This window comes from Folsomia candida, unplaced genomic scaffold, assembly GCF_002217175.1.
Source record: "Folsomia candida strain VU population unplaced genomic scaffold, ASM221717v1 Fcan01_Sc006, whole genome shotgun sequence".
Lineage (NCBI taxonomy): Eukaryota > Metazoa > Arthropoda > Collembola > Entomobryomorpha > Isotomidae > Folsomia > Folsomia candida.
This window is the reverse complement of record NW_019091198.1, coordinates 10,231,303-10,249,324: the sequence shown is the minus strand read 5'-3', so window position 1 is coordinate 10,249,324 and position 18,022 is coordinate 10,231,303. Positions and strand designations below refer to the sequence as shown.

Sequence of the window (18,022 nt, the reverse complement as noted above, 5' to 3'; positions counted from 1 at the left end):
CAACATTCTCATCAAAAAGACGACGATTATAGGTTTCCTCTTTTCTAATTCCATGTCCCACTCCAATCTTAATTCTCATTTGGTGTGCTAAAAAATTCATTATTTTTTCACATTCTTGTACATATCATCAAAAAATAAGTGGCGGTCGTACTGCTAGATATTTGTAGTCCATCCAACAACAAAGCCGGACCCTGGGTGGTGAAGATAGCGAAAAACTAAATAAATGTCCCAAATTCTGACAAGAGTCAGTCACCCACCTCATGAATCTATGTAACACGAAAAGAACAGGGCTTGTCTCATTTTGAGATAAAAAACTTTATACCAGTTTTTTTGTAAAGATTACGTTGCTTTTAGCTTTGCTTTTATGTAGTTGTGTGTATCACAGGAATACATGCGGCGTACGTATGTGACACTGCGGCAAGGGACCCGAGGAGGAGGATGATTATGAAAGACACAGTTTTTTATACCGTTCTTACATTTACTAAACATGGCGGCGTATCATTTTTCCTCAACGTATCGCTGAAAAATTGTCAGACTTATGAAATTTAGAAACTTTGCCATCCTTTTGTCAAATCATGTGACAAACAATATTTTGCATTCAGGTGTGGATACGAGTGTGTAGGTTGCAGTAGATTATGTAACTATTTGTAGGAATGAGTTGTGAATTCCAAATCAGGGATTTCCTTCTTTGCTGCCCTCCTCCTCAGTCTCTCAGATTTTGGCTGGAGAATCAAAGTGATTTAAATATATTCCAGACATGTTCAAAATTCCTATCCCCACTGAGGAGTCAAACGTCAAAACCCTCCAGTGACACTCAAAACTTGTGAAATGCATACGCGACTGCAATAAATATCTCTCAAGCTTCGTCTCACTTTACCTTCGTGGGTTTCAAAGCATTTCTTGTTTTTCTGTCTGAGTCAGAATATAAATAAAAAAAGTGAGGATGATAAAATCTTCACCACTTTGGTAAAAATTTATCCTAATGATATTTCCTGATTGAGCTCCTGGTAAAAATGTGGTAATACTTGATTGAACTTCATCAAGAAAACTTTCTCCTGTTGCGACTATTTTCATGCGTGTGCACTCCTCTTGCTTGTTTCTGATTCCATTTCAATCAAAGTTGTTGTAATTGAAATTAATTTACGAAATCGGATTTACAAACTGAATCCTCGTGGTCTAAAGGTTCATTTCCTAGTTTCATTTCCGCGTGAAAATTACATTTTCGAGAACGAAATACGAACGAAAATATTTATCAGGGTGTAGATGTGATGTATTTCAATCTGGTGTTCAAATGGTGAACAGAGAAACTTTTTCATATATTTTGTGTTAAAATTTTGTGAAAATTGTACTATTCTTTAGAAACATTTTATTTACAGGGACAATATCTCCGTACATATATTCAAAAATATCCTCATTGTTGCCGAAGGAGGAAAGTTTTCCTCGTCCAACCGTGTAAAATACAAGAGTAGTTTTTTATCATGCAAATCAACGTGGCAGTCAGAGGCTCGGAAGGAGGGGGAATAATGTGGGAGGGAGAGAGAGCAAGAGGGGAATCAGACATTAATAGTCAACTTTTTCCGAGATTGATGATGAATGGCACCAGCCAACCACTAAACGTGTTTTACGCTTCTGGAACTGGAACTAATAATAAAAAGACCAGATTTGGATTCGTGGGCAAGTTTCATCGTTGACGAATGACTTAAAAACAACTCATATGCTACCACCGCCCCCCGTAATTTGTGTTTAAAGTCATGCTAAATACGAGAACATGCACTTGTACTCATTCACGTAAGGAAAAAGACCATGAAATGTTACAGATGGTTGGTATTGGTTTTTTCGTTAAGTAAAGGCAATACTTAACTTTTCCGAACAATAAACATGTTACAAATTTGCATTGGTAATTCAACAACTTTGAAAAGCATAAAGCAATGTGCATTATATTCGAACTACTGTTTCACGCACAGTCAATCCATCTTCAACAACATGTAATTGCTACTTTTGCATGATTGTACAATCTCATCTCCTCTCGGGTTTGCTAACATGCCTTGTGTATCGAAATATGCGCACTATTCTGGAAAATTGGGATAGTTGGATTAAGCACATGTGGCCAACTTGGAAATTTATTGGTCATTTATTTTTACTTTATTGGTGGTTCGGACATATTATTAGCATCTCACTTTCCACTCGAAGCAGCAGCAACACGTCGACACAAAGCAGCCTTTCTCTCCCTGTACATAAATTGGCCAATCATGTTTGTTCTGTTCACCCAGAAAATAATAACATAATGTCATCCACTTGATGACTACATACTCTTCGACGACCGAGGAGAAATGAAGTGGTGGTATCGTCGTGTGCTTACATATGCATTGAACCCCCATCAAATGACAAATAAGTAAGCGATGTCTGACAGGGAGGCAGGCAGGATGAGGACAAAACAAGCTGTATGATGATAATTAAACCAAGACATTGTCAGTGCCTATGCCTGTCAATAACGCGTTCAAACAGTTGTCACCATATTCTGCTTTGTCATTCTTGTCCAAATTGAGTGAGTGTGACTGTGCCGATTATGTATTTAATTTCGTGGCCTGTCTGTCCCACTTGTAAATACGTAATAAATTTGCATGAATACTTTCTCCATGCAAATTAGGATATTTTTGAATATTGATTACGTACATGTAAAAAATACCAACCTTTCTCCGAAATTTTGAGCCATTTTGTGCCTGCATAATTTCAAAACCATTTTATAAATTGAATTTTGCATAGTTAATGTCTATTTATAATCCTGTAAAGGCGGCTTGCACTTTCCATTTCCATTTATTATCTGGCAGACAACAATAATGGAGAAGAAATGGATTGTGAGGCTTCTGCTCCTGGCGATGATTATTATTGGAAGAAGACTTCGTCGTGAACTTGTATGAAGAAGTGAAGGGCTGTGCGAGCGAGTTATTGTTATTCATGCAGAGCCCATTATGGGTTGGAATTGGATTAGTGAAAGGATATGTCAAAATGTCAATGGATCGACTTTTGGGAAACAAGAAAGAACAAAACAGAGAGAGGACGAGAGGTCGTCTCGTGCAATTTCTGGTTGTGATGGGTTTTCAACAAATCCCATCCTGCGTGGTACGGTACCACTGGTACCGTACCAACAAATTGACTCAATTGAGTTTCACATCTGTCAATACTACTTGTACATATCCTCTCGAACCCCCAATTCAAACCGTTTTTATCTAATTTCTTCTCCCAACATTGCAGAGTTATCACAACACGACATGACCCTCAGCAGATCTCGTCGTGATCATGACCACGGCACGGGGACGGCTAAATATACGCAAATATGGGGCGGAGGCATGATAACTCTGACTTTCCCTCGAATAATTTCCCCTCTCGTCTGTTTGTGATAAGAGCACGACAGTGACGTAATTATATTACCACGAAATTTCATTATCTCCTGATTTGTAAAACATCACGCAGGATAATCCACTTGTTCTCTGGTTCGGGACCGCCCTGTTTTGTTTGGGAGTGACTTTTTAGCAGAATTATTTTTTCTCGAGCGATTCCGATAATTGGGCCTTAATTATGAAGGTAGTGCATCCTATTCTTAAGGGAGATTGTGCATATTAGGTGAAAGAAGTTAGGATAGCAGACTTAAATACGACAAATTTGGGATTAGTTAACTTAGATATTATTTAGATAAGTATTGTTTTATTATTTTAGCAATAAATCGGAGGAGGCTGAGGTCATAATTAATCCGGAATCATCGTGAACAAGAACTGTTTCAGATATATCAGAGCAAGAACATAAATAACAATCAGTGTGGCTATACGTACGAAACTAGTCATCAGTTTTTATGATTTCTTGGTTGCAATGAATTACTTGATCTCTAATTCGCAATCTTTATACTATAATAATAGTATGTAGCAAGTACATAGTTTGCACATGTGAGAATTATTTACGATGCAGCCATAATCATGAATTTATTACAATACATACACAGATTTACAAGTTTCATGCTGAGACAAAATAGGGTGAATATTTACCTCTTTTTGTTTTATTGGAAGACTTGACGAACATTGTTATACTAACAAAAACTGTTGTTTTAAGGATTAAATGAGAGATTAGGGGTTCATCAAATTGTGGAGTTGTCTTTAACATATTTCTGTAAATTTGAGGGAACCAATTTAATTTGGAATGAAGTATGGCCATAGTTTGCATGCAAGAAATAAGGCAGTCACAAATCTAGCACTTGCATTTCCGTGCCGTCTAACGTGAAGAAGGATGAACTTTGATACTTTTGCAGATGCGTCGCATTCAGTTTATGATTTTCGAAAAATTTATAACTTGTGTGTATAATTTTATAATTTATGTAAAAAAATATTTAAGTTTGAAACCTAAGTATGCATACCACTGTAGTAAATTTTTGCGTAGATTGTCACTGAAAAGCGTACTCCAAGCTATGAAAAATGCAATGTTCAATTTCGCATATTTATTTTAGTTTCTATGATTTTGGTTTAAAAACGGCAGCAATTTTTAACGACTGCTAATATGTTAAACCTTTTCAGTTTAAAGTCTGCCAATGGGATCAAAATTGGAAAATTGCATTCTTTCTTTTATGCAGTATTGAATTTGTACAAACACATTCTGTCACTTTGCATAACTTCTGTTAATGTTATTCAATGATTGATAAATTTTAAAAAAATCGAATTTAGAGTCGAATATGTTACAGTTTTAGCTAAGTTTTTTTATTGGTTCATAATTTTTTGAACTTCTGTTAACCAGCTCTCTCACTTTTGCATACTTACAACGGAGGTCGCAACGTATGCTCACAGATTTTGACCAAACTAGTGTCAATCAATCGCAAAACTTAATTAATATGAAATTTGCGAAAAACATACGCTGCCAAGCAAATATCTCCGCCAAACCTGAGCATTGGCAGATAATGTCTTATCAAATTTCATATTAACTGCATTTGTAACCCGTTGACGATAGTTTGGTGAAAATCCGTTAGCATACGTTGGGAGACTTCCATTGTTAGTTTTTTCCTGCATTTTCATGAAATTAATTACATAATCTTATCACCAACAAAACACGACAAATGACAATTAATTTACTCTGAAAATTTCCAAATCTTTATTCCTCCTTACTATTAGGTTAGGTTAGACTTCCTGAAGAACTTGCAGTGGTGTTTCAATAGCATAATATTTCATCCCTAGCCAAAAGTATGGATACTACAATAAAATAGCTGAATAAAATAAGAATGAACATAGAGTGGAAAAAGTAAACATAGTCTCTGTATCTGGTGTAATATCGTACATATTTATCTAGGAAACAGTCGCGACGAAAATCCCAACCCTAGCCCTCGTTGAGTGTGGGTGGTAGCTCGAGCGACCTCATACTGTTGTTCAAGATTTTCAAAATATTCCTTTCTCTGTGTCTCTGACATCTTGGATACTGCGTGGTCATTGGAATTAGACGGGCCTAAAAGATAAATTGATGGACTGAAACAATTGCAGAAATACATTCACTACGCGATCTCACCTTCGACATCCTTGATGCCCATAAGTCGTTTAAATTTTGCCGACACCCTGCCGTCGTTGTCGTTTGAGAATGCTGTTCCCTTCCAAGCTGTGGCAGTAGTAGCCGTCTCCGCTGGCTTGTCCTACGGTTGAAGTTAAGAAATTAAGATCGCAACCACTTTCACTTAATTTCATATGCGTATAATTTTAATACTTACCTTGTTTTTGTTCCATAATTGTTTTCTCTTTTCAATTTCTGCTTTCAGCTTAGCTGCTGCAGGTGGAACTGAACCAGTTGAGAATAAGGGTGGTATTTTAGTTTTTACGAGATCTAAGTCTGAATCACTGCTTGACGATTCGTTTTTGCGATCAGGCCTTCTGTTGACCCTCGCACCTGTACAAAATATCTTACTTCTAAGCAATCCTTTATACTGATTAAATAAAATTATAGGATCTTTTTTTCAATTAAAATGTAGAAATAAAAATAAAAGGTGCCACAAATTGAATATTGTACAGCACCTGCTCGATATCCCCATAACTTTATATTCCCCTAGCTAAATTAGTCACTGAATCCAGTATTGTATAAAACGGGATCAGCGTGCCATCGGGGATCCTTTATACTTATATATTGAATCAAAATTTATTTTACCTTGTTCAGATTCATTATAATTCCGACTTGAGTGACTTGATCGTTGTACCCTGTCATCATGGGAATTTCTACCCTTGTTCGATTTTGAATCGTCTCTTCTGTATCCTTTGCTACTGCTACTACTTTCATGATGTCGAGATCTAAAGTGCATAATAAAAAATATGAGTAAATTTTGCTGCAAACATGCATCACATATATACATTTTAAATTTGTCACCTGTCCCTGCTTCTACTCCGACTTTTGCTCCGACTTGAACTCCTTTTCCTGTGTCGACTGCTCGGCGACTTTGATTTTTTCTTGTCCTTCTTGCGGTGGTGCTTATTGTGCTTGTGTTTGTGGTGATAACCTCTGCTGTTGCTGCTCTCGGGACTGTTTTTCCTCCCATTTGACGACATCTCATCCCCACTCTGACGATGATGTGACGTCGATGAGGATGACCTTATTGGTACTGCTGCTTGTGGTGGCGGACGGACCTGTTAGGAATTGATTGTACTGAAGAGAGGGTGGCAAAAGGTTTATTAGTGTCGTTTTTAAAACTTTTTCCAAAGCTTAAATACGCGCAGCAATAACAATACATATTAAACCTACACCTCAAATCGAGGTGTAGGTTTTAATTCAATTGAGGTCCTCAAATAAATGTGAACTTTTATATATTAAAAAAATATAAAAAAGCTGTTTTCCCTCAAAATCAATATAGAGCGCATTTTTTTACTCTTAAATACGTGCATCGCGTCCAGAAAAAAAAACGAAAAGTAGAAAATATTTTAATTAAATATAACACATAAATTGTTTACCCTTTTCGTATCCTCTCCTGAATTGTCATCACTTTGTCCTCCTCGACTCCGCTGCCTCCACATCGTGACACAATTTTGTCCAAGCGATAACTTATCGCCGATAAGGAACCCTACCGAACAATGTTCCCTGATTATTTTTGAAATGAAAATCCTTCAAGATCTAAAATTTTGAAACACACGTTGAAAGGATTTTTTCTGACTACTATTCAGAAAAATTAAGTGACGGCGGCGACTGCCGAAGAGGAAAAAGTTTCTCAACTTTCTCAACGAGAAACCCGTCAGTCGTGTGGGACACACTGAAGTGAAGCTAAAAGTGGAGGAGAAGGCAGAGAAACCACTAATACACAGATCCCGTAATCACGTCAACATCAACACAAATGTTCTGTCAACATAACACAAGTTCAAATAAATAAGGTAGTATTTCAAAAATAATTAAATGAGTCAAGATTTCCGATATAGGTGTTTTTTCGGGTTTTATAATTGTTTCGACAGTGCTGTACACTATTTAGGTGTGTAGTTTTCTGATACTTGCCTCTGGATTGAGTGAGGATTTAGTTAAATAAATTAGAGAAGAACGACGAAGATTTCAAGGTAAGAAAATTTAACTAATTTAATTTGTTGGGCAAATATGTGATTTGTGAGTAGCGTGAAAGTGCCAAGAAATGTTTTAGAAGTTAGGTTCCGTTTAAGATAGTTAACTAAGTATTAATGTGTGTGTTTGTAATATCTTTCACTTGTTGATGATTTATTCCAGTTGTTGATGTTATAAATTAGATATTGAGAAATTAGAGGGAGACTATGCAATTGAAATGAACGAATGTTATAAATTTGTTAATACCACAATAGTAATAATCGTGTGGGGTTTGGGGAGGATTGTTCATCGGGAATGTCTTAAGTTTTATTGAAAAACAGATTGGTGATTGTATGTATGTAGTAAGCCATTTGAGATTTTAAATCTAATTTTTCAACATCTAATTACAGGGGCAGCTAATTCGGGACAGAAGAGTTGGAACTCGACTACCAAACACTAAGGAAGAATCGAAATCGATCGATGGATGGAAGGAATTAAACTACGAGATTTCTGAATTAAAGAATGAGATTTCTGAAACATAATTTGAGACGGAGCACTTGAGGAGAGTGAACTTAGGGATAAATTCGACAGTAAGAAAACTACCGCTCTTATTTGATAATTGGCTACAATTATACTGTATAATTTAATATAACTTGAGCACAATATGATAAAACATATATGTTGAAGGAGCGGAAGAAAAACAACAATCAGCAAAAATGTTCCAGTTTATGCGGAAAGGTGAAAAGGACAAAAAGCCGGCCAAAGGACAAACACCAGTTACGGTCACATCGTCCTCGAGCAGTTTTAGCAAGAAAGTGAAGGATAAATTATCTCCAGAAGATCTTCACCGGCTGGATGAGATCAGGAGAAGTTTTAAACTGGGAAAGGCCAAGAAGGAGAAACAAAAGCTACCAAGTGGGATTACTGCAGATTACAGTGAAAATTTTATGGTTCAACCTCCCGTTCAACAATCTGTAACGATGCCATCACTCCGAGGACCTTATGGTGACAGCAGGAGTAATAGTCTGGAAGGATATGGTGTCTCCGTCTCGGTGACACATTCAGATAGCAGCGAATCATCACTTTCTGCAAAATCATTAAACTTACCTGTTCCACCAGTGCCTATGATGCCGCCTGAAATCCCAGGTATTAATTTTGCTTGTTTAACTACTGTTGATTGACTTGTAATTATTTTTTGACTACTTTCTACAGCAAAGCCTCCAAGAGCGCCACCTCCTTCGGCTTATCATCAGTCTGCTCGAAGTCCTCCTCCAGTCCCTGCTAGACCATCCACGACTCGGTATTCCAGTGATTACAGTGCCGGGGATACTATTTCTCAGCAGGCCTACAGTCCATCCCGACCACCCACGTCTGCAAGTACTTCGAGCTTTACTCCAACCTTTGTCACACCACCACAAAGTCCTAACCATAATGTGGTATCCGCTACAAAGTTCTACGTGGATCCAGAAATTGATTTAGGGGACCAAGTCAATCCAAAGCCAACAATCAAACATGGATTTTACCGAATTGTCAATGTTAAGCGACTCCCCACGGGTGACTTTGGATTTTCCGTGAGGAAAGCATCCGTTAGTACAAAGACAGGAGGGATGGAGTCCATCCTGTTCGTAGAACCGTCCCAGGGTCATGGAGTACGAGATTTTAGTAATGGTTTCCTTCTCCCAGGAGACAGATTAATTGCAGTTAACAATATCAGATCCGATTCTAAAACAAGGGACGAGATGATCGAAATGATCACTTCTTCTTCTGGATCTGTAACCTTGAAAGTAATAAATATTTTATATACGAATAAATAGAAATTATAAATGTACTATGTTACTAAATTAATTTTACAATCACAGGTACAATCGGCGTCACATTGGATTGAAAATATCCATAAAATTAATCATGAACAGGTAATTTCCCTCTAATGAAAATAATGATGTGATACTATTGATTTTCATGTTATATTAATTATTTATTGCTTTAATTATTTTGTACAGGATGAAAACGGGTATTCACAAAAAGACTCAAACTGTGTGTGGTTGGTGCATAAAAGCGGATTCGTAAAAGGTCGCGTCATCGAAAGAATTGATGAAGCTGGGCGATGTAAAGTACAACTTGGTTAGTTTAAAAATTACATTTGTAATTGCAAAGCTAGTTTGGATCATAATTTGTTGTTGTTTGTTTTCAAAATTTAATTTTTCTACCGTTTTTTTGTTTCAGATAACGAAAGTCGTAACAATCATAGTCCTTTCTCTGGTACATCTCCTACAGTCAATGCTGATGCTTATTCTCAGCAGACGTTTATGGTGTCGGAAGACGATGTTGAAGCGGTAATTATTTAGCTCTACGAATTTCTTACGAGCTTTCTGTGTTAAGAACGATGGAGTGCCCCAAATATTATATTATATATTTCTTTTGTCGTATTTGCAGATGAATCCTCCTTGTATGGACCTTTCCCCGCATTTATGGAGCTTGAATATGGTGAATGAATCGAACGTTATTCACGTACTGCGTAATCGTTACCATTCTTCATTGCCATGCACCGTCGTTTCCCACAATATGATGTTTTTCTTCTCCAAGAATGCAAAACCTGATTTGGAAACTCAACACTTACTGAAATCAGTCACGCAGGTAAATAACCATTTTTACAATAATGAGAAACAGTTTTACAACAATGTTAATTAACAAGATTAATTAATTCCATGTTTTTTTTACTCAAGGCTTTCACCCATTCCAAACTTTTGCCAAATGTATACTCTAGTGCCCAACAAGCGTACAGAGGGATGATTATTAACAAGAGACATCAATCCATCCTTGTTCATGGACAATCTAATATTCATACAAAACGGGAAATTGTTCGAGAAGTGATGAGCTATTTGTCGGAAAATACAAGTCCAAAACAGCAAGACAAAGTCCTAAATCTTCCAAGTGGTTCTATCACAATTCCAAGTTTTGTAGACAGGCTAGTAGCACTGACCAACATGGTTGAGTTTTTCTGTTCTTCTTCTGACATGCAGTTTGAGAAATCTACGGTTATGTACAACTTGGAATTTGATTTGGGTGGAAGAATTATTGGAATCAATTCGCAGGTGAGTGTTTATGACACATAGTTTTACTGGTTGTTTTGTTTTTTAAAAATAACAAATTTCTCAATTTTCTATGTACAGATTTTTCTACTAGACGTGGAGCGGATATATGAAGGTCCTTACTTTGGAATTCTCCAAGCTCTCCATGACTTATCTAATTGTCCCGTCGATTTGCTTGCGCCATATCCTGTTTTGAAACAACTAAAGAAAGACTTGAAATTAACTGATACGGATGCAGATAATACTGGGAACAGATGGGTTTCGTTTTTTCTCTCTGATATTGGAAGTTCTTCAGATCCAGAAGGAAACCTGTTGCAAATTTCTAACATTTTATCAGCAATGGTTACCCTCGGACTGGGAGAAACTTTTACAAAGTCCGTATGGTCTGTATTTGGAGCTGTGTATCACTTAGGACATGTGGTGGGAACTGTTGCAGATGCACTGCAAAATAACAATTCGAAGGGTGGATCCTCATCTAAAAGTATTGAAACGGGACAACAACACTTCAAAAGTGCATGTTCCCTTCTCGGGCTTTCTTTAGAAAATGTGGAAAAGACTCTGATTATGGATGACAACGACATTTCTCGAATTCGAAATGTGCTTGGATTTTCTATTGGACTCTTTATAGAAACAGTAAACTCGTTGTTCACCACAGTGAATAAATCCAATAGCGTTGGCTTCAGGAATGTTCAATGTTTGAGCATCAACATTATTCAAGTTGGAGTATCCACAATAGGGAATTCTGCCAGGTATAAAATTACAATTATAATCTTAAATCGGTAAAACTGTTAAACATAATATACTTTGATGTTTCTCTAGATTTGGAGATCTTGCTTCAAATTATCTGAATGATCGAATATCTAAGCTGCTAAAAGAGGTCAATTTTGATCGTTTGGAAAAATTGTATCAAAGCGAGAATATTACTTACGATACACGGGCAGATTCGGGCACAAGCAATGGAGAAAGCGAGTCTTTCAAAGAAGCTTATTTTATGAATCATTATGAATCGTTGCCACTGTTGGATTCATTCCCTTCAGCTGCCAACCATTCTTCAAAAGCCAAAGGGTTTCTATATTTTATGGACGATGCTAAAGAGCCAGCTCGGTGTTTGGAAAAGTTTGAAAGTGAGTTTTATGGAGAAAACCAGTTCAAGAATTTGTATGCTGTGGACTTTCGTAACACGTCCCTCACTCTGGCACACTCGAGCGGAACGCACATTGTAGAATATGATGTCAAGAAAATTTTACATCACGTGGACCTTATGTCGGCCTCTAAATTTACCAATGTTTTGATTCAAGATTCGCAAAAGTGAGTAGTTAAGTCTTACAAGAATTAGTATTAGAAGAAACTGATGGTTAATGTTATTTGATCTTGATCGCAGGGACAACATAAATTGCATGTTCTTGAAATCGAGCAATTCGGTCATCGGTATCTGCATGTCTGCTGCAGCTCCGGACGGGAGCCTCCGTAGAACTGCGAGTATTCGAAGAAATTTTTCAACAACTTGGCAGAAGAAATCGGCATCAATTAATATTAAGATTCAAACCGTAAGCTTTCAAAGTCTCATGACGGTAATTATAATACTTCTTCGCTAATTAGCAATATTTTTCTCTAGGATTATCTAACAGACATTTTGGGAAGGACTCAGATTCAATCAATTAAATGTCTTAATCCATTTATTCGAAGTGATGGCGATATTGATGTCCCATCCTTGCGTCGACAAGTATGTTTTTTAATACAATTAGAGGCCAATTGCATGTTGTATTAGAATCTTTAAAGATTATTATTGTTTTACATTACAGATTCGAAGTGACAATATTACGGATTTGATAAGATTCTACAAAAGCAGTTATCCGCTGCACGTGGCTCAGACCGAATTTGTTCGAAGATTTAAATGTTTGGGCAGTCCTGCAATGGGCGAAGAAGGCTTTAATGTACAGCAACGGGTTGCTGACATTTTCGACAAACAAGATCTTCCAAGTTCTTCATTTAAATTAGGAAATTCATTGGTAATCTAAAAATTATTTTATTATTTACTTATTGTGCAACACGTTGCATCAATTAAAGTTTAAATTATAATCCTACCCTACATATATATTTAACTAAATTATTCAAATAGGTATTCATGAAGCCATGGGTGCTTAATGAGTTGGAAATTAAACAGACTCTGAAGTTGGAAGAGCTCTTTTCCTCGTTGCAGTCCAGATGTCGGGGATCAATAACCCGAAAGCGTTTGGAAAGTTTAAAACTTCGGGATGTGGCAATAAAGTGTATTCAGAAAAATGTACGAAAATTGCTCGCAGTTAGGGACTGGTCATGGTGGAAATTATACCAGCAAATTTCTCCATTACTTAAAGTACAAAGCTCACATGAGAAACTTCAAAACACTCAGGTAATCTATGATAATGATACCAATACCGTCTCATTCATGTTCAGTCATTTAGTATGTCCCTCGTTTAAATGAATGAAGGTTGTTGTTGTCTATATAATGGAAGGTTAATTTTGTTGTGTTTTGTTACAGGATGAATTATCTTCCCTAAAATTGAGATTTGAAAAGGCAGAAGCTGAGCGAAACCGTTTGAAGGATGAAAATGAGAAACTCGAGATTCGCGTAAGAGCAATTAGTGATCTAAACTAAACAAAGATAACAAACTGCTTCATGCTGCTAAGTACTGTTTTGCGCTACACTTCGTTAAGATTACATTTTGGCAGTTGTGTCTGACAGATTTATTTGATGTGAGAGGCATGATGGTAAAATTGAGGTTTAAAAATTTCCACGTCCCGATGTATCGTACCCAAATAATAACATAACATGTATGTGGGGTAACGGAAATATCGTCATCCCATGAGTTGTACATATGTATGTGTGTACTACACATCATGATGATATGTTCATGCCGAAACGAAAGTTGGCCACGAGCCAAAAGAGTTTGCATGCTCTTGCAAATTTTTTTATTTCTCCATTCAGTTTCCATTCAGTACATAAGCTTAAAATAGTCATCGAACCAGGATCAGGAAGTTCGGAAGTGCAACACGCAGGTTGCAATGTAAATAAGGGGTCAGTGGGGCGGGCGATAGTGTTCCGTCCACTTTTCTTCCATCATACAACGCAATAAGCATAACCAGTGTCAGAAACCATCATCTGACTGAGACATCGCAATAATATAACAATGGGGTCATACGGAAGAGACTATGAAAGCTATATTCCAAGGGCCAATGGCGGTTTTGGGGGTGGCCTTAATACTACATCGACTGTACGGTCAAGTCGTGCATCATCCGTATTCAGCAGTGTCTATTCAGATAGTGGTGACTCTTGGAAGCATCCTTCGTCATCCTTGTCACCTGTTCGGTCTCAGACTCCAATGAGGTATAACAGCAGTCACACCAAAAAATTTCAAAATACTGTTCACACACAACTCAGAAGGATGGACGGGGTGCGTATTCCACAAGAAAATGTGATCATCAAAGCTGGCTTTTCCTTGTTGCCACCCTATATTTCTTCACGTACCACGTTCAAGTCACGTTTTGAACCATTCCCAGCTCACGCTGACCCTGATACTGAATCGGCTCGATTGTCCTCAAGCATCAAGGACTTTCTAAAGAGGTCTGACCACATTGAGCAGGACTGGGCGCAAATTCATCCAGAGAAAAAATTACAACGAAATTATAACCCGAGAGACAAGATGAATGCGAAGATTGCCATTAGAAGCTTTCAAATGAGTCACTCTGCTAGTTGGGCGACAGTTGATGGAACTGATTCTTCCATGGCTCAAAATTCTGATGCAAGGTCGCTAATGGACGTGCCCGACGAATTTGACGAGATGAACGATGCGAGTATCGCTAGTGACCTGGACTCTAATATTAAATCTGTTGCTGATATGAATTGCAATCTTCCTGTTGTAAGTGTTAGTCGATTGGTGCCAAAACATGTACTTACTTGTAATTATATGTGCTTTATGCTTTGCTGCTCTTATTTATTAATTGATCGGAAATGTATACATCGCATCTACTTAAGTAAAATTGTCTCATTACTTTTTAATATTTGAAGAAATAATTTCTTGCAAACAGGTAAACGAATTGAGTGCAGAACTCGCCGAGGAACAAGCAACATCAGCCGCTTCTGCAGAAAAAATTGAGCAAGAAATGACCGAGAAACAGCAAATTGAAAGTCAACTTGTCAATTTGAAAACTCGGTATCAGAGCATAGAGAACGAGAAACAACAGCTTGAATTAGACCTTGCATACTCCATTTCGGAAGTTGGTGGGGAAGCCAACAGTGCCGATGAGTTTAATGATGATTCTGTTTACAAGTGAGTCGCCAGATTCTTTAAATTTTTGTAGAAAATGTGTGTATTTGCGAGTAGTGCTTAATGTATTGGCATTTTAATTTACTCTTTTCGTTTTATTTTCTCAATATCAGACAAAGATGGGAGCGATGTAAGAGGGAATTGGAAATGACGAAACAGAGGCTGAAACAAAGGGAGCAAGATCATTTGGACCAAATTATGATTATGAAAAAATCTCTGGAAAAGAAGGTATGCAAAAAATACATAAAAATAAACCTTACCTTTATTTGATTTCTTTCTAACAAACTTTGTTTTAAAATTGCAGTGCTGTGACGCATGGGAAGAGTCCGAAGAGCAAAAACAAATTGTGGCACAATTGAAACGCCGAATTCAAAAATTGTCCAATGAGCTGTCTGACGTAAAATGTTTACATCAAGAAGAAGCGTCTCGAGCCTCTCTCTTGGAGAAGAAACAACGACGTTTCGATTCTGAACTTTCGACTTCGAATATGCAATTAGAAAAGGAAAAGCTGAACAAGGATAAAATCATTCGAGAAAGAGATGCTGCAGTAATTCAGAAAGATTCGTTATTTAACGAGATGCAGGTACACAGTTTGAAAGTATAAATATATGATACTAAGGTGGATAATTTTTTTAACAATCTTTAAAATGTAAGGCTTTAAAAATGGAGCTGCAATTAAAAGAAACCAAACTGCATAACACGGAACAAGAATTAGAAGAACTTTCTCAATCTGGCGGAAGCAGTGACCAGGTCAATGCTTTACGGAAAACAAAGAATGATTTACAAATGAAAGTTAAAGAACAGGTACAGCACTTTCATTAATTATAAAGATAAAGCGCAAGTGTTTTAAAGATTTGTAATATAATTCATTTCAATAATTCATTATTAGGAGGAAGAGTTGGACGACATGGCTGGTCAAGTCCAAACCTTGGAAAGCACAAAGCTCAGATTAGAGATGCAGATGGAACAAATGAGGAAAGAATGTAAACGCGAAGTTCAGTTACGGGAAGAGGAAATTGAGGATCTGAGAAACTCGACACACAAAAAATTCAAAGGTGTGTGGTTTGACTATTCATTCACGACAATTAATATTGAATAGAAAGTGATTTTTACTAACTCTTTTTCTGTTGTCTATTATTATTCCAGCTCTGGAATGTCAACTTGAATCAGAGCATGAAGAACGGACTACAATTTTACGTGCCAAGCAGGAACTGGAACGTAGAGTATTTGATCTTGAAGAATTTTCATCTACTCAGACTGCATCACATGAGCATATATCTCGCTTAAAGAAGGAACTAAAACGAACGAAAGCATTACTTAAGGATTCTCAAGCTATGATGGAGCAATCTAAAAATGACGTCCTTAGTAAAGGAATGTTGAGACAGCTTCGCCACCAATTAGAAGACTCTGAATCACAACGAGTACGACTAAACCGTGCAAAACAGAAGGTATGTATGCATCGATAAATATCTATTGAATTAAATATATGCATGCGCCAATCGATCACTGGAGTAGTAACTTTGATATAATAACAAAAATAAATAATCTCTTCCACTACTTTTTCATATAAGGTTGATGAAGAACTGTCAGATGCATTGCTTCAAATCGAAGAATTGACTCGAAGGTGCAACGAAGCTGAAAATGAGAAAAATAACCTGTCTCGAGAAAAGGCCAATATTCATATGCAATTTGAGGAAGGCGAAGAAAATTTAGCAGAGGTAACTGGGACCTAATACTCTAGTGAACTGGATATCAGTAATTACTATAATTTTTTTATACAGATTATGAAAAAATATAAGGCCGCAGTTGAACAACTTACTGTGGATCAAACAACCATTACTGAGCAGTGTATTCAAATTAGCGAATTAGAAGCCGCAACCTCCAGTTTAAAAGAAACAATTTCAGAACTTACGGCAAAGCTGGAAACACTCGAAGGAGACCATGCATCTCAGCAGATTCAAAAACGATTCCAACTCAAAGTTCGAGAAGTCGAAACCAGATTGGAATTGGAAACTACAACCAGAACTCGATTAGAGGTACGTATATTTGACTACTATGTAAACTTGGAAAAGGGATATTTGGTAAAAAGTGGGATAATTGTACACATGAATAAGGTATATTTAATATATTTTACTACTTTACCTTAGGGCCAAGTCAGCAGACTCAAGGAACACATTGAAAAGTTCACAGAAGATCTGAAGAACGTACAAACTCGCGAACTTACTGCTGCAGACAAACTTAAGAAATGCGAGAGGCAGTTACGAGAAAGTAAGGAGGACATATTGCGGCTAACTCAGAGAGAAAGCGATCTTCAAGGTAGAAGGGCCAACTTGGAAAAACAGTTGGAAAGTGCCGACTTGGAGATTTCTACCCTCAAGGTAACAAAGAGACAACTTATTCCAATTTGGAGTAAAGACTAAAAAATTAAATAAAAAAATTGTATGTTAGGGTGACTTGAAATTGGCCATGCAAAGGATAGAAGACTTGACGAATGTAATCAGAGAATGTGATGAGACAACAGATGACGACGACGACGACTCTTCAACAGAGTCCATCGATTCCAACAACGACAGTTCCATCTTATCTGATGCTCAATTCGATCTTGGCAATATTAAGCTTAGCAAACAAAACGACGAATCGACTGCGTAATAATAATCATAATGAAACAATAATACTTATATAATGCTTCCAACAGTATTGTCTACAATATTTGTAATACATATTTCAAATATCCGCCCGGATCAATAATCTCGAAGAAAAATGGTGAATTAGTCCCACAACGAACAGCATTACTTATACATAATAATAATCCGGACATAATAACTTAATAGTAAGAAGCTTTTTTTCCACAGTACTTGGAAGCATTTAAGTTAATGACAATCCTAAGTTATAGAATCTGTGCTTGCACGTTATATCGTCGTCATATACCATTTAATAATTGTGTTGTTGTAAAAAAATTCAAGCAATCCAAACTTACATTTTACATCACTCTTTACACAAGTCATTACAAAATTATAAGCCATTGATCAAGTGTCGTTTTTAATAATTGATTGTGCATAATGCATGCTCAACTGCAATAAAAATCGAGTTATTACACAT

The 18,022-nt window shown here is 36.9% G+C and overlaps 2 protein-coding genes across 4 annotated transcripts; one reads left to right on the top strand and one right to left on the bottom strand.

Moving 5' to 3' along the window:
• Positions 1 to 4,717: 4,717 nt before the first annotated feature.
• On the bottom strand, positions 4,718 to 7,226 carry LOC110851053 (arginine/serine-rich coiled-coil protein 2). 3 transcript variants are annotated; one of them, XM_035853101.1, is made up of 7 exons: positions 6,957 to 7,226; positions 6,379 to 6,635; positions 6,163 to 6,302; positions 5,732 to 5,907; positions 5,536 to 5,656; positions 5,311 to 5,475; positions 4,718 to 5,225 (listed from the first exon to the last, which is right to left on the bottom strand). In XM_035853101.1, exons 1-6 carry the CDS (start codon positions 7,017 to 7,019, stop codon positions 5,315 to 5,317), a joined length of 918 nt encoding a protein of 305 aa, XP_035708994.1. In that variant the 5' UTR covers positions 7,020 to 7,226; the 3' UTR covers positions 4,718 to 5,225; positions 5,311 to 5,314. The 3 variants fall into 3 exon arrangements, with proteins under 3 accessions (XP_035708994.1, XP_021954378.1, XP_021954379.1); XM_022098686.2 differs by having other exon boundaries at positions 4,718 to 5,475; positions 6,957 to 7,221; XM_022098687.2 differs by having other exon boundaries at positions 4,718 to 5,475; positions 6,379 to 6,654; positions 6,957 to 7,215.
• A 74-nt stretch (positions 7,227 to 7,300) lies between these two features.
• LOC110851569 (unconventional myosin-XVIIIa) lies at positions 7,301 to 18,021 on the top strand. The gene is made up of 26 exons (XM_035853099.1): positions 7,301 to 7,547; positions 7,938 to 8,117; positions 8,215 to 8,673; positions 8,740 to 9,311; positions 9,387 to 9,440; positions 9,528 to 9,648; positions 9,751 to 9,860; positions 9,961 to 10,161; positions 10,251 to 10,619; positions 10,698 to 11,365; positions 11,436 to 11,924; positions 11,998 to 12,163; positions 12,232 to 12,339; positions 12,419 to 12,625; positions 12,736 to 13,008; positions 13,138 to 13,227; positions 14,685 to 14,926; positions 15,037 to 15,151; positions 15,228 to 15,506; positions 15,578 to 15,727; positions 15,813 to 15,978; positions 16,070 to 16,371; positions 16,495 to 16,641; positions 16,705 to 16,959; positions 17,071 to 17,301; positions 17,372 to 18,021. The coding sequence occupies exons 3-26, from the start codon at positions 8,244 to 8,246 to the stop codon at positions 17,570 to 17,572; spliced, it is 5,946 nt and encodes a 1,981-aa protein (XP_035708992.1). The 5' UTR covers positions 7,301 to 7,547; positions 7,938 to 8,117; positions 8,215 to 8,243; the 3' UTR covers positions 17,573 to 18,021.
• Position 18,022: the final 1 nt, after the last annotated feature.